We start from the raw sequence: 12,361 nt of genomic DNA, 5'->3' as shown, positions 1-12,361 counted from the left end.
ATTATTGTTATAAAGTAGGTACACTTAGTAAAATATTACAGTGTCTAACATCGATGCTTGCTTAGTCATAAGACAGCGACAAATATTTATTCGTCTAGGACAGAAAGTAGCGTATTTTGTTTTATAGCAATAGTTTTAGGATGTTGAATACCAATAGGCCGATAAAAAATATCATAAATGATAATATATCTAGCTAAGCATTTGTTCCTAAAGCACACAAAATATTTATACGTTAACTAAGACCCGAAAACATTAAAAGCTAACAATTTTAAAGCTGTAAAATGTATGAATGGTTAAACCTATCTTCCTTATCAAATAAAATTCCCTTAATTTAACTAAAAGCACCTAAAACTAAAACAACATCTATGTAAAATATATTTAAATTCTACTCAAATAAATAAATTTAATTTAATATCATATTACATAGGCGTCTATATTCATTTATCTAGTAAAATTAATTTCGTTGACTCTAGGAAAATAAATTTTAAACATTATAATTTACAGTTTATAGGTGTATCATTTCAAAATGCTCCCTTAAAAATTTCGAACTTCGGAATCATATCCCAAAATTACGTGGAATGTACACAAAATAGGAACGAAAATTGAAAACGAACGTCACTAAAAATAATTCACAAAATAGTTCGATTCTAAATTCATTCGTTAAAATAAATCTCACTATTCCGACATTCATACTGTATATCCGAATTGAAAATCAAATAACTGGGCCATTTTATAAGCGTGACAAGTCTGAAACTCGTTAGTTACTAACTGATAAAGAGCGAACCCTATCTAATTAACTGCCAACCTGGCGGCCGTGACGTCATGTGACGTGACGACGCTATGGCACAGAATAAGTAGGTAATAGTACAGGTACAGAAGGATTACTCCGCAAGACGATTTAAATAAATGCGAGTCTTGCTACGACGCGATACAGTGGAATTCAGCTCGCACAGCACTACGTACCTACAATTTTATTCACCTACAAGTTTTGTCTCTTTCTATCGCGTGCCTCTGAACTCTTCTTACGCTGTTAGGGTTGCTGTCTAGTAGTGTCTAGTAAAAAAATAATTAATCTACTTATTTGTAATGAGGTACGTATGTAGGTAAGTACGCATTCATTATGGAAAACCTTGGGAGAGGCCTTTGTCCAGCAGTGGACGTCATTTATTTTGGCTGAAACGAACGAACGCATTCTGAGCAATAGTCATGGTAGGTTAGGTTCCTATACTATCCTAAGAATTATTGATTACCTACATGGTCAACATATCTTTCAGCATCTTTGGGAAGCGAAAAATAAATAAATCCGGTAGATTTCTTTTCGAATTTAAACACCCGAACGCCGCACAATAATATTTCTTTCTCTTTATGTCCATTTTTAAATAATACTTCGATCATAGAATTAGGTACTACAACGCACGCCAGCGTCCTGACGGGCGCGCGCGTGACACTCGACTGATATAATACCCGCCGCGGGGCGCTTCGCTGTAGGTAATTATCGGATGAACCGCGCGGAGTGAGCCAGGCCTGGCTATGGTACGGACACGGGGCGAACGCGGGTGTGCGGGTAAGTGGGAGGGACACTCGTATGCGAGGTGCGTAGTTAGCTCGTTCGAGTTGTAAATAAGTAAGTTCATGTAACTACATAAATGCCGCGTTTGAGATTCATTGTTCTTAGTTTCTTTTTGTCCACAACGAGGAAGCTCTTGGCCTGATAGAAAGTGACAATCAGACCGAAGGTGGAAGCGAGCTTCACCCGGAATCCTTAACTAGAAAGGAACTGGCTATTTTACCTCCACTTGGAGGTAAGATTAGCTTTTGTAACATTGTTGTTATGGAGGACTAGGCCGGGTTTTCACCAACGCAACGTGGAGCGGAGCGGAGAAGAGTTTTGAATAACCAATCAGATTTCCTGGTTTCCTGAATAATGAAATCTGATTTGTTATTCAAAACATTTCTTACACCTTCGTGGAAACCAAGCTTTAGATGGTTTCAAACTTGTCACTTATCAAAGGTCAAAAAACAACCGCTACCGAGTAAACTATTTAGTAGCTAGAGATGCAGTCGGGCGGGTTGAACATTCCGAAGACGTTCAGCTCGTACAGACTGGCCAGGGTGATGAAGAGTAAGTACCACACCATCAGCACGGCGCCGTACTTGCGGTCCAGCTTCCAGCCGTTGGCGTGGGTGGCTACCACCAGGAACACCACCGTGGAGAATAGGGACAGGGTGGAGTAGATGAGACCTGGGGGAATAGAAGAATTTTGTAACTATGGCTGTACTTATTGAGGGTTGGAGAGACGGGGAGGGTAGCTGTTTCTCTAGAGAAATAGGAGGGTCCTACATACACCTTGTTTCGTTCTAGTGCATGTCAAAGAGGAGAATCTTGTCTAAAAAACTGACCAGACTGCCCTCCTCCCCCCTGGCTCAAAAGTAGATATAGCTACTGGTACGTTCGACCTTCACGATCGTCTGTCCACCGAAGTGGACACTGGCTAGTGGCCAGGTAACACTATTTCAGTGTTAAAGTTGCCCAACAAGCGTTTTTGCCGTTTTAGTCATTTCGGGAAGCAAAATTAAATGTATTTCTTAGAGGAGTAATGTTTTCGTGGTATGGAATGACTCATTACGGTGGGAACACGTGATAACGTTAAAAATTCAAGTTCTTTTGTCTCTTTTGGTGAGGGTAGACATTAATTGGTGACCTGAAGTCAATAAATAGTTTTAAGACTGTTGTTTTAACGTCTCTCCCATGGATCCAGAGCCAAAGACGTCCAGTGAGTGCAGTCCGAAAGGGAAATTTAGTAAGAAGAATGTTTCGCCAGATATCCTGTTGACATACCCTTGCTGATGACGTTGACGTGGCTGCCGGGCTGGATGATGGCGGTCTGGATGAACCACGGCAGCCCCAGGCACACCAGGATGTCGAACACGTTGGATCCAACTGCGTTAGACACCGCCATGTCGCCATACCTAAATTGAAGTGGTGAATTTAGTCGTGTTACACAAAATGAAAACTTTCAGCAGGGTCGTTCAGTATTTTAATAAGTTCAAAATTCGATTCTACTTTAACCATCGATTTGAGGCTTTTAACTGGTTGAATTTCAATATTAAGAACAATATTATAGGAAAGAATCTTAATGATGAATCAAATTTTGAGCGCTGTTGGTTGTGTAATAAATCGGTGTAAAGACACATAGAAACATAAGATTGTCATAAATAAGGGGCTGCACAAACTTAAGACACTTTGTTACCGACACGGCACTTCATCAAAACCGACATGTTCTATGGTGGCAAATCACCAACTGGACAGAAAAAGTGATTAGATACCTAAATGAAAATAAAATATTCACTGGTGTCCTAATACCACTTACACAATTTTATTGCCTACGTTTGCGCATACTATACGCAGCCAAAGCACACGATGCGTAGCGGTTGCGCACCGTAAATTCAAATTTTCAAATTCAAAACGTTTTTTGCTAGTCACATTACTATTTATAGTGGTGTTACAAATAGAGATATACAATGTGACGCCCTGCAATGGCATAAAAGATCAGAGAGAGGGTAAAGATTTCGTCTTATTGTTGTCCGTCACAGATATTGCAATCAGACGATACCGCGACATCGCTCCGCGACGTGTGCTAAGTGCTTTGGCTCTAAGGAAGTTATGTAGAATGAATAAAGTTATGAATAATTGATAAAGTTACCCCTCCTTGATGACGGCGAGCGAGGAGAGCGCGTCGGGCACGGACACGCCGGCCGCCACGAACGTCAGCCCCATCACCGTGTCCGGGATGCCCAGCGTGTAGCCTGGGCAAAGAACGAATCCAGTTAAAGACAATAAGGACTAATGTTATGTAACTTATGTTACAAAATAACAAGGGCTGCCCAGGTTTTATATCGCTATCAATTCACCACATCCTAAATTCTTGAATCTTTCTCATCCTTGCTATAAGTAGGGGCTAAGTAGTTAGGTATCGACAACATAACGGCCTCTTGACGTTGTGGTCTTGTTGAGTCCTTTAGCCATTTTTCCGTTACAACTCTCTACATTTACTTAAGTGTTATGTATGAATAACCTTCGTTTACAGTGTGATCATTTGGTGCTAAAAGTCTCCTTGTTTTTTGGTTGGTAACTAATCTTTTTAAGAAGATTGTATTGAAGATGGTTCGTAGGTAGTCAACAAATGAGTCTATCGAAAATATCCTTATTGAGAAACCATGCCAACCTGTTATGTACCTACCTACAGGAGAACCATGAAGGTGATTACACTTGTGTACAGAAGACTGTACAAGTGTACGTCAAGGTATACCTACATTGAAGCATCTCATGAAGTTTGACAATAAAAAAATAAAAAAAATCTGTTGTGTATTTCGTGTTGCACTCACCGATGATGGTGATCATCCACACCATAAAGTAGGAGTAGAAGGAGATCCACAGCATGGAGACGATGAAGGTGACGGGGTACCAGCGGCCGCGGCAGTCGGGCATGGTGTGCCGGCACGACCAGTGGATCGGGTACGCCACGTACCAGCAGGCCAGCTGCATTGGGTCTGGGAGAGAAGAAAAGGTGTTTATTTCAGTAAATCTTTTATGATAAGTTGCTGGGGCCTCCCAGAAAGTAATTACAAGATTTCTGGCAATGCCTCGCTCTTCTATCGTGTAGTGTGTGTGTGACTTGGGACAGAAGAGTAGTTACCTCATCATTTCAGCCATAGGACGTCCACTGATGAACATAGGCCTCCCCTAATGCTTTCCACGTTGATCGATTAGTAGCGGCCTGCGTCCAGCGCTTCCTTGCTACCTTTACGATGTCGTCGATGACCGAGTAGTTACCTACCTAAGTACATTGATAACATTCTTCATGACAAGCCAATGAGGTAATAGAGCCTAGTAAGCGCAACTAAGGAAAGAGTTCGCGACGATGACGTGTATACCCGTTTCAGCAGGTTTTAAAAAGTATGTGACAAATAATGTTATTAAAGGTGAACTTACTGGCTCCAATCGGCTTGACGAGTGGGTTGACGGCGGTCTCGGGATTGTACTCCTTAGCCTTGTAGTACGCAGGCGCGGCGGCGGGCTGCAAAAGAAATACGTTTTTAACATGGCAGTTGTAGAACCAATGAAAAGGTGCAGAACCAAGTAAAGGAGTTATCAATGACAGTGGCTGGATGATGCGGGAGATCAGACCGTTCTATGTGGTGGTATTTACTCATAGGTCACACACATCGCGATAACCCGAAGATTCGCGCTATATTGATGTGTAGCCAAGTATTCGCGTAAAGGACTTCGCTCCGCTGCAGCGCTGTCATGTCAAAGTTCAAACGTTATCGCCCAAATGTCATCGCGACGTGTGTGTTCCAGGAGTTAGAAGAGGCTTAGGCTTAGTTGCACCACCTTATTTTAACCGAAACAATAACATGCGCGTACGCAGTATTGCGGGACGTGAGTCCGTTAGACGAGGATAAGTGACTTTTTTCTCGTGACGTGACGGCCGAGTATCGTATTACAGGACTATTCACCTCTCTTTCTCACCGCTGCATTTCCTGTGTAGCTTGACCGCCAATAAAAACAGAGAGGGTCAAGTTTGTCCCGAGTGTAAGTTAAGTCGGTGCTTTTTTGGTATGGAGTTTGACATATTTTTGACGTTTGTCAAAGTTAAATTAAGATGGTGGTGCAACTCAGCATTAGAATCATTCCTGCCATTGCAGCTGAATTGATGGGACAATAAGATGTTTATAGATCGTTTCATCCACGAAGACGCGTCCCACCAATTTTTGGTCGAGTAAAGCGCGGGGTGCGGGGAGTTCGATCCGAGCAATCCGAGCGTCATCACTGTAGTGTGCGTGTGCACTCATGGATAGTTTAGCGTGTACCGATGATAACAATCAAACATTAGCGGCAGAATGGTGGGGCGCGTCTTCGTGGATGAAACGATCTATACTAGGCATGGAAATGATTGCTATTTTTCATTCATTTTCATTGTATGAAATGATGTTTTTTTTTCATATGATTTCACATGCGAAATTTCATAGGCAATGATTTTTATTCGCAGTGTTTTAATGTAGCTCTTTCATATAATATGCTACTTTTAATGAAGTATGAATTATGATGAAGGATTGCTAATAATTAGCTAAAATATGAAATGTAACAAATCTGTTTCATTTATGTCGCACAACAAAAAACAAACAGTTTCACAGCACATTAATAACCGCGCGACTAATGAAAATCATTCATTTCATCTGCCTGCTATACAGTGTGAGTCACGTTAAAGTGTACATATGAAAATAGATGAAACTAGACCTATTTTTATCGACAAAAAAGAGGTCAAAAAATTTTTGAGATTTTTTTTAAATTTTTTATAGAATTTTTTTTCTTCCAATTACTTATTGTAAAGAAAACGTAATAACTTTTAAACTAAGCGGTATATCCTGATAAAATAAAAACAGTAATAATGCTAAATAACAGGCAATACTAAAAAAATACATAAAATACACAAAAAAGGCCAACAAATAATAAAAAATGATACTTTTTGAAAAAAATCAGCTTTAAAATTCGTGTTTTTTTGGTTATTTGATAAATTTCTCCAAAAAATGCCCCTATAACAGGTAGTTTTTATTACTTTGTATTATTTTCTATCGTATTATCTTTGTAAAACCAAAAATCGCATGTCTCTATCCCTATCACAACATTTGCTATGATCGTTTGAACAAAGGCCTGCCACAACATTATTCTCCGCTACAGTTAGAGACAATTTTAATTTTAACTAAAATGCTTATTTTACTTCGAAATCTTTTTGTTTTTATTTGAAATCTAACTTGTCTTTATCAAAATAACAAATTTAGAGCCATTTTCAATTTCGTTGTTAACGAAGCGTTGAATGGCGCGCCCGGAGAGGCTTAGTTCAAACGATCATTGCAAACGTTGTGATAGGGATAGAGACATGCGATTTTTGGTTTTACGAAGTTAATACGATAGAGAATAATACAAAGTAATAAAAACCACCGGTTATAGGGGCATTTTTTTGAGAAATTTATCAAATAACCAAAAAAACACGAATTTAAAAGCAGATTTTTTTCAAAAAGTATAATGTTTTATTATTTGTTGGCCTTTTTTATGTATTTTATGTATTTTTTTAGTATTGCCTGTTATTTTGCATTATTACTGTTTTTATTTTATCAGGATATACAGCTTAGTTTAAAAGTTATTACGTTTTCTTTACAATAAGTAATTGGAAGAAAAAAAAATCTATAAAAAATTTAAAAAAAAATCTAAAAAAATTTTTGACCTCTTTTTTGTCGATAAAAATAGGTCTAGTTTCATCTATTTTCATATGTACACTTTAACGTGACTCACACTGTATAATGAAATCACACGAATCATGACAAGGAAATCTAAACCTTACACCTTTGAGTTTAAAGTTCATATTTAAAATGACTAGTTTCGTCCGTCATCACATGTCTTGTCCTTTTCTAACACGCACATGATCAAATCATTCCTTCTTACTCGCTCGGTCGCTTCGCAGAGCTGCGCTCACGAACTTCGCTCGAATGAATTAATGAAATTCACGTGATTCGTGATTTCGTTGACTGTGAAATTATAGCAGTCTATGTGAAGTAAAATAGCAGGTGTGATTAATGAAATTCATTTCATATGATTTTTCACCTGCTATTCATGAAATGTTCCATGCCTAATCTATACCTGTGGTGGTTGCTGCGGCTGCTGCTGCTGCTGTTGTTGTTGCTGCTGTTGCTGCGGCTGCTCGGGTGACGTCACCGACTGCGCGTGCGCGCCCCAGCTCATCGCCGGGGCTGCGACGGCTTGCGGCTGAGGCGAGTACAAGTCAATTAGAAGGTATAGTTGCTGCAATTCACGAAAGGTTCAGTCAAACCGGCTTCAGGTTCAGTCAAAACAAGCGATCAGCCGCCGTGCAGCGATGGCGATCAATGTATTTTAGTCTGGTCGCCATCGCTGCACGCTGGCTGATCGCGTGTGATCGAGTTGGTTTGGCCTAACCTGAAGGCGAGAAAGCTTTACATGTGTGGTGGCTCGCTACTGTTCGTTTTTCAAAAGTTTTTATAAACATTACACTATCGTTGTGTACATGTACACGTACACACACAAGTAAAGAACTATAATAGGGCTTAAAGGGAGTTGATCTATTTAATGAACTAACAGGTCTAGCGATTAACTGACTTATGGGAGATATGGGAGCGGAATGGGAGGTTTTTGTGACGTCAAACTTCAGCGATGTGCGCAGGGGCGCAGTGTGAGTTTACTTAAACCCATTCGATAACGACTGCGTAAAAAAGTGACATTAAATGTACAGTGCCCTTAACGGAAACTTTCAAGAACTAAAATCTTCATATAGGTACATATTTTTTTAATGTATATCGAATGCGTTTGATGTAAACTCATACTACGCCCCCAGATGTATATCCTGTCACGTCATAAAATANCTTTTGCTATGTTCACCTCCTGACTAGTCTAAATAAAGTCCCGAAGTCAAAAATTGTGTTCTATGGATTTCCATCTATAATGCTTTATTGACTGGACTATTAGTGCTTTTCTGTATAACAGAGTGTAAATGGTATTATAGCGCTCCTGAAGTGTGAAAATAATCCGTTCCTGAAGTGTGTAATAAGGGAAATTGCTACATTTCTAATCTCATAAGACTCATCCACGTTTTATAAGCGGGAAATGATGCAAAATTCAATGACATAAACATAATTGTTTTATAAGCATGTATACGTGCTACTTTAGTAAAAAAATCTTTTTGCGATCAGAAGAAAATCACATTCATCTTATTTCACTCTACTCAAAGTAGGTAACATTGCCTAGATTTATCAATCAATCATTTTAAAATACGACCTGCGCCTACTTAGAGCCCACGTGTATAATATTGCGATAGAGAGATATTTGTACGTGAATGATGATTACTCCCTGCAAATACAACCTCAGATACATACCTTACATTTAGAAAGAATTTATTTACATGGTTATTATAAAAAGGTTCTAAAATCTGAGAACTAAAAAGGTTCTAAAATCTGGTAAAATCTAAGATGTTATTTACAGGGACTTTTAATTTTAAACAGTTCAAACAGTGACCTTTCACCTTCTAATAAGAAAATCATGAATAAACTTAGCATACAAATGTAATACACTGGTCATCAGAAAAATCGACCCTCCCGCGACAAGCACTTTCAAACGTATGTATCCCCACTTCCCACCAATATTGGCACCATTTAAAAGCCTAGTTCTAAACTTCATTTCATTATAGGAAAGGTTTTTACCCCAAAAATGTGTCTGTAGAAGAATCCAGAGTCACTTCTTCAAAAAATAGGTAATTACGCTTGAGCCAACTTTTATGGCTATAAAACTGTTAAGTTGGGATTAATCGCTATCCATCTGTTAAACAGGACACGTGAGATCATTATTTGGTTTTATAACCATAAAAATTGATCTAATTGATCCCAGAGGTGAGCCCAAAGTGAGGTCTTTTTTCAAGTCACATATTTATTGTATATGTTAATCGTTTATAATCATTTATTAAGAAATTATATGTGTTTTTCTTTAAGGATATTTATTGGGCTTTCAAATAACACCAATATTGTTGGGGCACCATGATTGTGTCAGTAGAAACGAGTTTTCCTGTAAAACGTAGGTGGGCCGATTTTTGTGATGACCAGTTTAGTTATGATGCCAAGATTAATATTGTTGAATTAAACAATTTTACCTATCTCTTCATTATTCTCAGTTCTCTTACATTATGTTTTGGCAAATGCTTATTGGAATACTTTTGAGTCACTTTCATACGGCTGATATGTAGCCAGCCCATTTATCTTGCCATACGAAGCACGGATTCATCCATTAATCTTATGAAATAGAAGAAATTACTGAGGGCCTATATTTAAAAAAAAACAGTCGCCATTCAAAATATTCTCCCATTTTCCCGTTCATTAATTTTTTATGGCTTGATTAATGCAACAAATCGCAATTATCAGTTATTCGCCTTCTGGAGCGAATTCAAATTAATAAAATTTCTTTGTTCTTTTTATTATGGTTCAGTTTCCTGACTGGAGTTAATTAACAGTGATTTAGATAGGCGTTCAAGGCGGAAAACGGAGGAAATGAGATGAGCAAAGCGATGTGATACGCATTAGATTTCGCACAAAAAACAGCGAAGTTTTATGAAGGCGTTCGGTTTTAATGTTCACGGAAAAAAGTTTATCATTTTTCTTGTCATCATAATGAACCTTATTACAACGACGGTTGAGGGCAACCGTATTTGCGCTGTCAGCGCCACTGGTTCGGTTCACTCAAACACTGTTTGTCAAACAGTGGCAACTGGGCCATGGGCAAATATGGTAGCCCTATTTAGTTAGTCATTGAAAAAATCTTAATAGGAAAAAAATATAATACCTACCGATAGGTATTTTGGAAGCTTCTATTGTTTTTTTACGCCTCCCACAACAACCTACTTCTTCTCAGTAGTTCCATGTAGCTAGTTCCACATGGAACTGCTGCTGCTCACTAATTCCATGTATGGTATGGTGATGGTATTGTTCTTAGTAATTTAATTTGAAGACCTTGATCTTACTACTGGCATCAATCTTCTAGCTTTATTACAAGTACAAAATTAAAATATTATCATTATAAAGTTCGTTACCATTTATGAATTCATTTTAGAAAGCAATACGAGCAATTAATATTTTGCCCTTGTAATGAACTACTACGTTCATTTCAAATTAAGCACGTAAGGGCGCGGCGGGTGGTTTATATTTTTAACGAATTCGCGTACGTGCACATCCATCTAAACGCTAGTAATATCATTTTTATTTATTATTGTAAGTATATACCTAAATGTAGTCACGAACCAATCATACCCAAAACGTCCTTAGATTAAATACCTCTTCGACCTTGTTATAATCGTAGACTTTTATGTAATAATTTTCTCATCTCATAAATTACCTTTTTACTTAAGGCTGCAGTGAATGCTTAATGGTATTAAATTACTATTATTTCTAAATGAAAACAATTTTATCTTAATAAAATCTTTTATTTACACACTTTGAAAGACCTAAAATGTTAAATTACATCAAAATGTTTTCTATTGGATATTTACAAAGAAATATTTTTACATCAAACATTAACATTTAACATTATTAAGTAAATTAGATATAAACTCATCACCAACAATTTCTGAATTTAAGGAACTCTCAAAACGGATAAATGTTATCTTCGTCATAAGAGGTCCCTAAATTGATTAATTGTTGACGAAAATGAGCAATAATTACTTATTCAATTTTAAGTGGCAACACATCACACACATAACTTTGTCATTCAGCACTCAATAAATATTAATCAAAACTTTCATTAAAATTACCTTTAAAAATGTTCGTTCAGTAATAAAACACAAGAATGATTGAAATTATTAAAACATGATAAAATAACACAACTGAAAAAAAACGTACCTATAAAATTACCTATAAAAAGCACCTAAGTCAAGTTTTAATGAAAAATACAGTTATCCCATTATTTTGTAGTTCAACCTAATGTATAATGAAAAAATTCAACTTAATTTGAACTTCATAAATCCTACTATAATATTATAAACGCGAAAATTTGGATGTCTGGATGTTTGTTACTCTTTCACGCAAAAACTACTCAACGGATTTTGATGAAACTACAGTATTACTGTTTATAACCCCGAATAACATATAGGTTATAAATTACGAAGATCTGTGACAAACTAAATTTCACGCGAGTGAAGCCGCGGGCAAAAGCTAGTCTTTAATAAATTGATTGAAAAAAAAATCATTCATTCATCAACTCTGGTTTTACACGTAATTTTCTTTCTTTCTAATTTGTGATCAAAACTGATTTCAGCAGGTTTTCTTAGTATTTTAATATCACGGCCCTTGGGTAACTGTTGACTTAAATTTTGTTAGTCACATTTTTAAGGTTTTGTTATAAAATATTAAGTTTAGACTTAAATAATATTATTTTGTAAGCCTCCCTCGGGCGTCTTGCCATAACGTCAGGTCAATTCGTGGTAGGTGGTTGCACGGTACTAACTGGTTTCTGAAAAAAGTATTAAAATCATTGAGTTATTATGATCTTCTTAATTAATCTTTTCATACTATAAAAATCAGACTCTTATGTTAATGAACTCGTATGATAAAAATCAAATGGTGTCGGTATTGATTAACGTACATAGAAAATACTAACGGTATATTAAGTGCTACAATCATGTCAATAATTCTAGAGCACATTCATAAATGTAACCTTAAGGCGAAGAAAGTACCAACTTAACCTATTTAAGGGTGAGAGTTGTTGGAAAAGTATACGATTGTAGATTAA

At 37.2% G+C, this 12,361-nt stretch overlaps 2 protein-coding genes across 4 annotated transcripts in view; both read right to left on the bottom strand.

Moving 5' to 3' along the window:
* Positions 1–1,986: 1,986 nt before the first annotated feature.
* Positions 1,987–7,945, bottom strand: LOC114358774 (probable sodium/potassium/calcium exchanger CG1090). The gene is made up of 6 exons (XM_028312818.1): positions 7,700–7,945; positions 4,994–5,078; positions 4,387–4,551; positions 3,705–3,807; positions 2,840–2,970; positions 1,987–2,242 (listed from the first exon to the last, which is right to left on the bottom strand). The coding sequence occupies exons 1-6, from the start codon at positions 7,799–7,801 to the stop codon at positions 2,043–2,045; spliced, it is 786 nt and encodes a 261-aa protein (XP_028168619.1). The 5' UTR covers positions 7,802–7,945; the 3' UTR covers positions 1,987–2,042.
* A 3,903-nt stretch (positions 7,946–11,848) lies between these two features.
* Positions 11,849–12,361, bottom strand: part of LOC114358750 (peroxidase) — an 84,918-nt gene continuing 84,405 nt past the window's right edge. For all 3 annotated transcript variants that reach the window (XM_028312790.1, XM_028312792.1, XM_028312791.1), the window contains one exon: positions 11,849–12,082. In XM_028312790.1, the coding sequence (XP_028168591.1) occupies positions 12,001–12,082 (82 nt within the window). In that variant the 3' untranslated portion in view covers positions 11,849–12,000. The remainder of the gene's footprint in view (positions 12,083–12,361) is intronic.

The sequence above is a fragment of the Ostrinia furnacalis genome, unplaced genomic scaffold (assembly GCF_004193835.3).
Source record: "Ostrinia furnacalis isolate ACB-3 unplaced genomic scaffold, ASM419383v2 OfSCF4105, whole genome shotgun sequence".
Classification (NCBI taxonomy): domain Eukaryota; kingdom Metazoa; phylum Arthropoda; class Insecta; order Lepidoptera; family Crambidae; genus Ostrinia; species Ostrinia furnacalis.
This window is presented reverse-complemented; position numbering and strand designations above follow the sequence as displayed.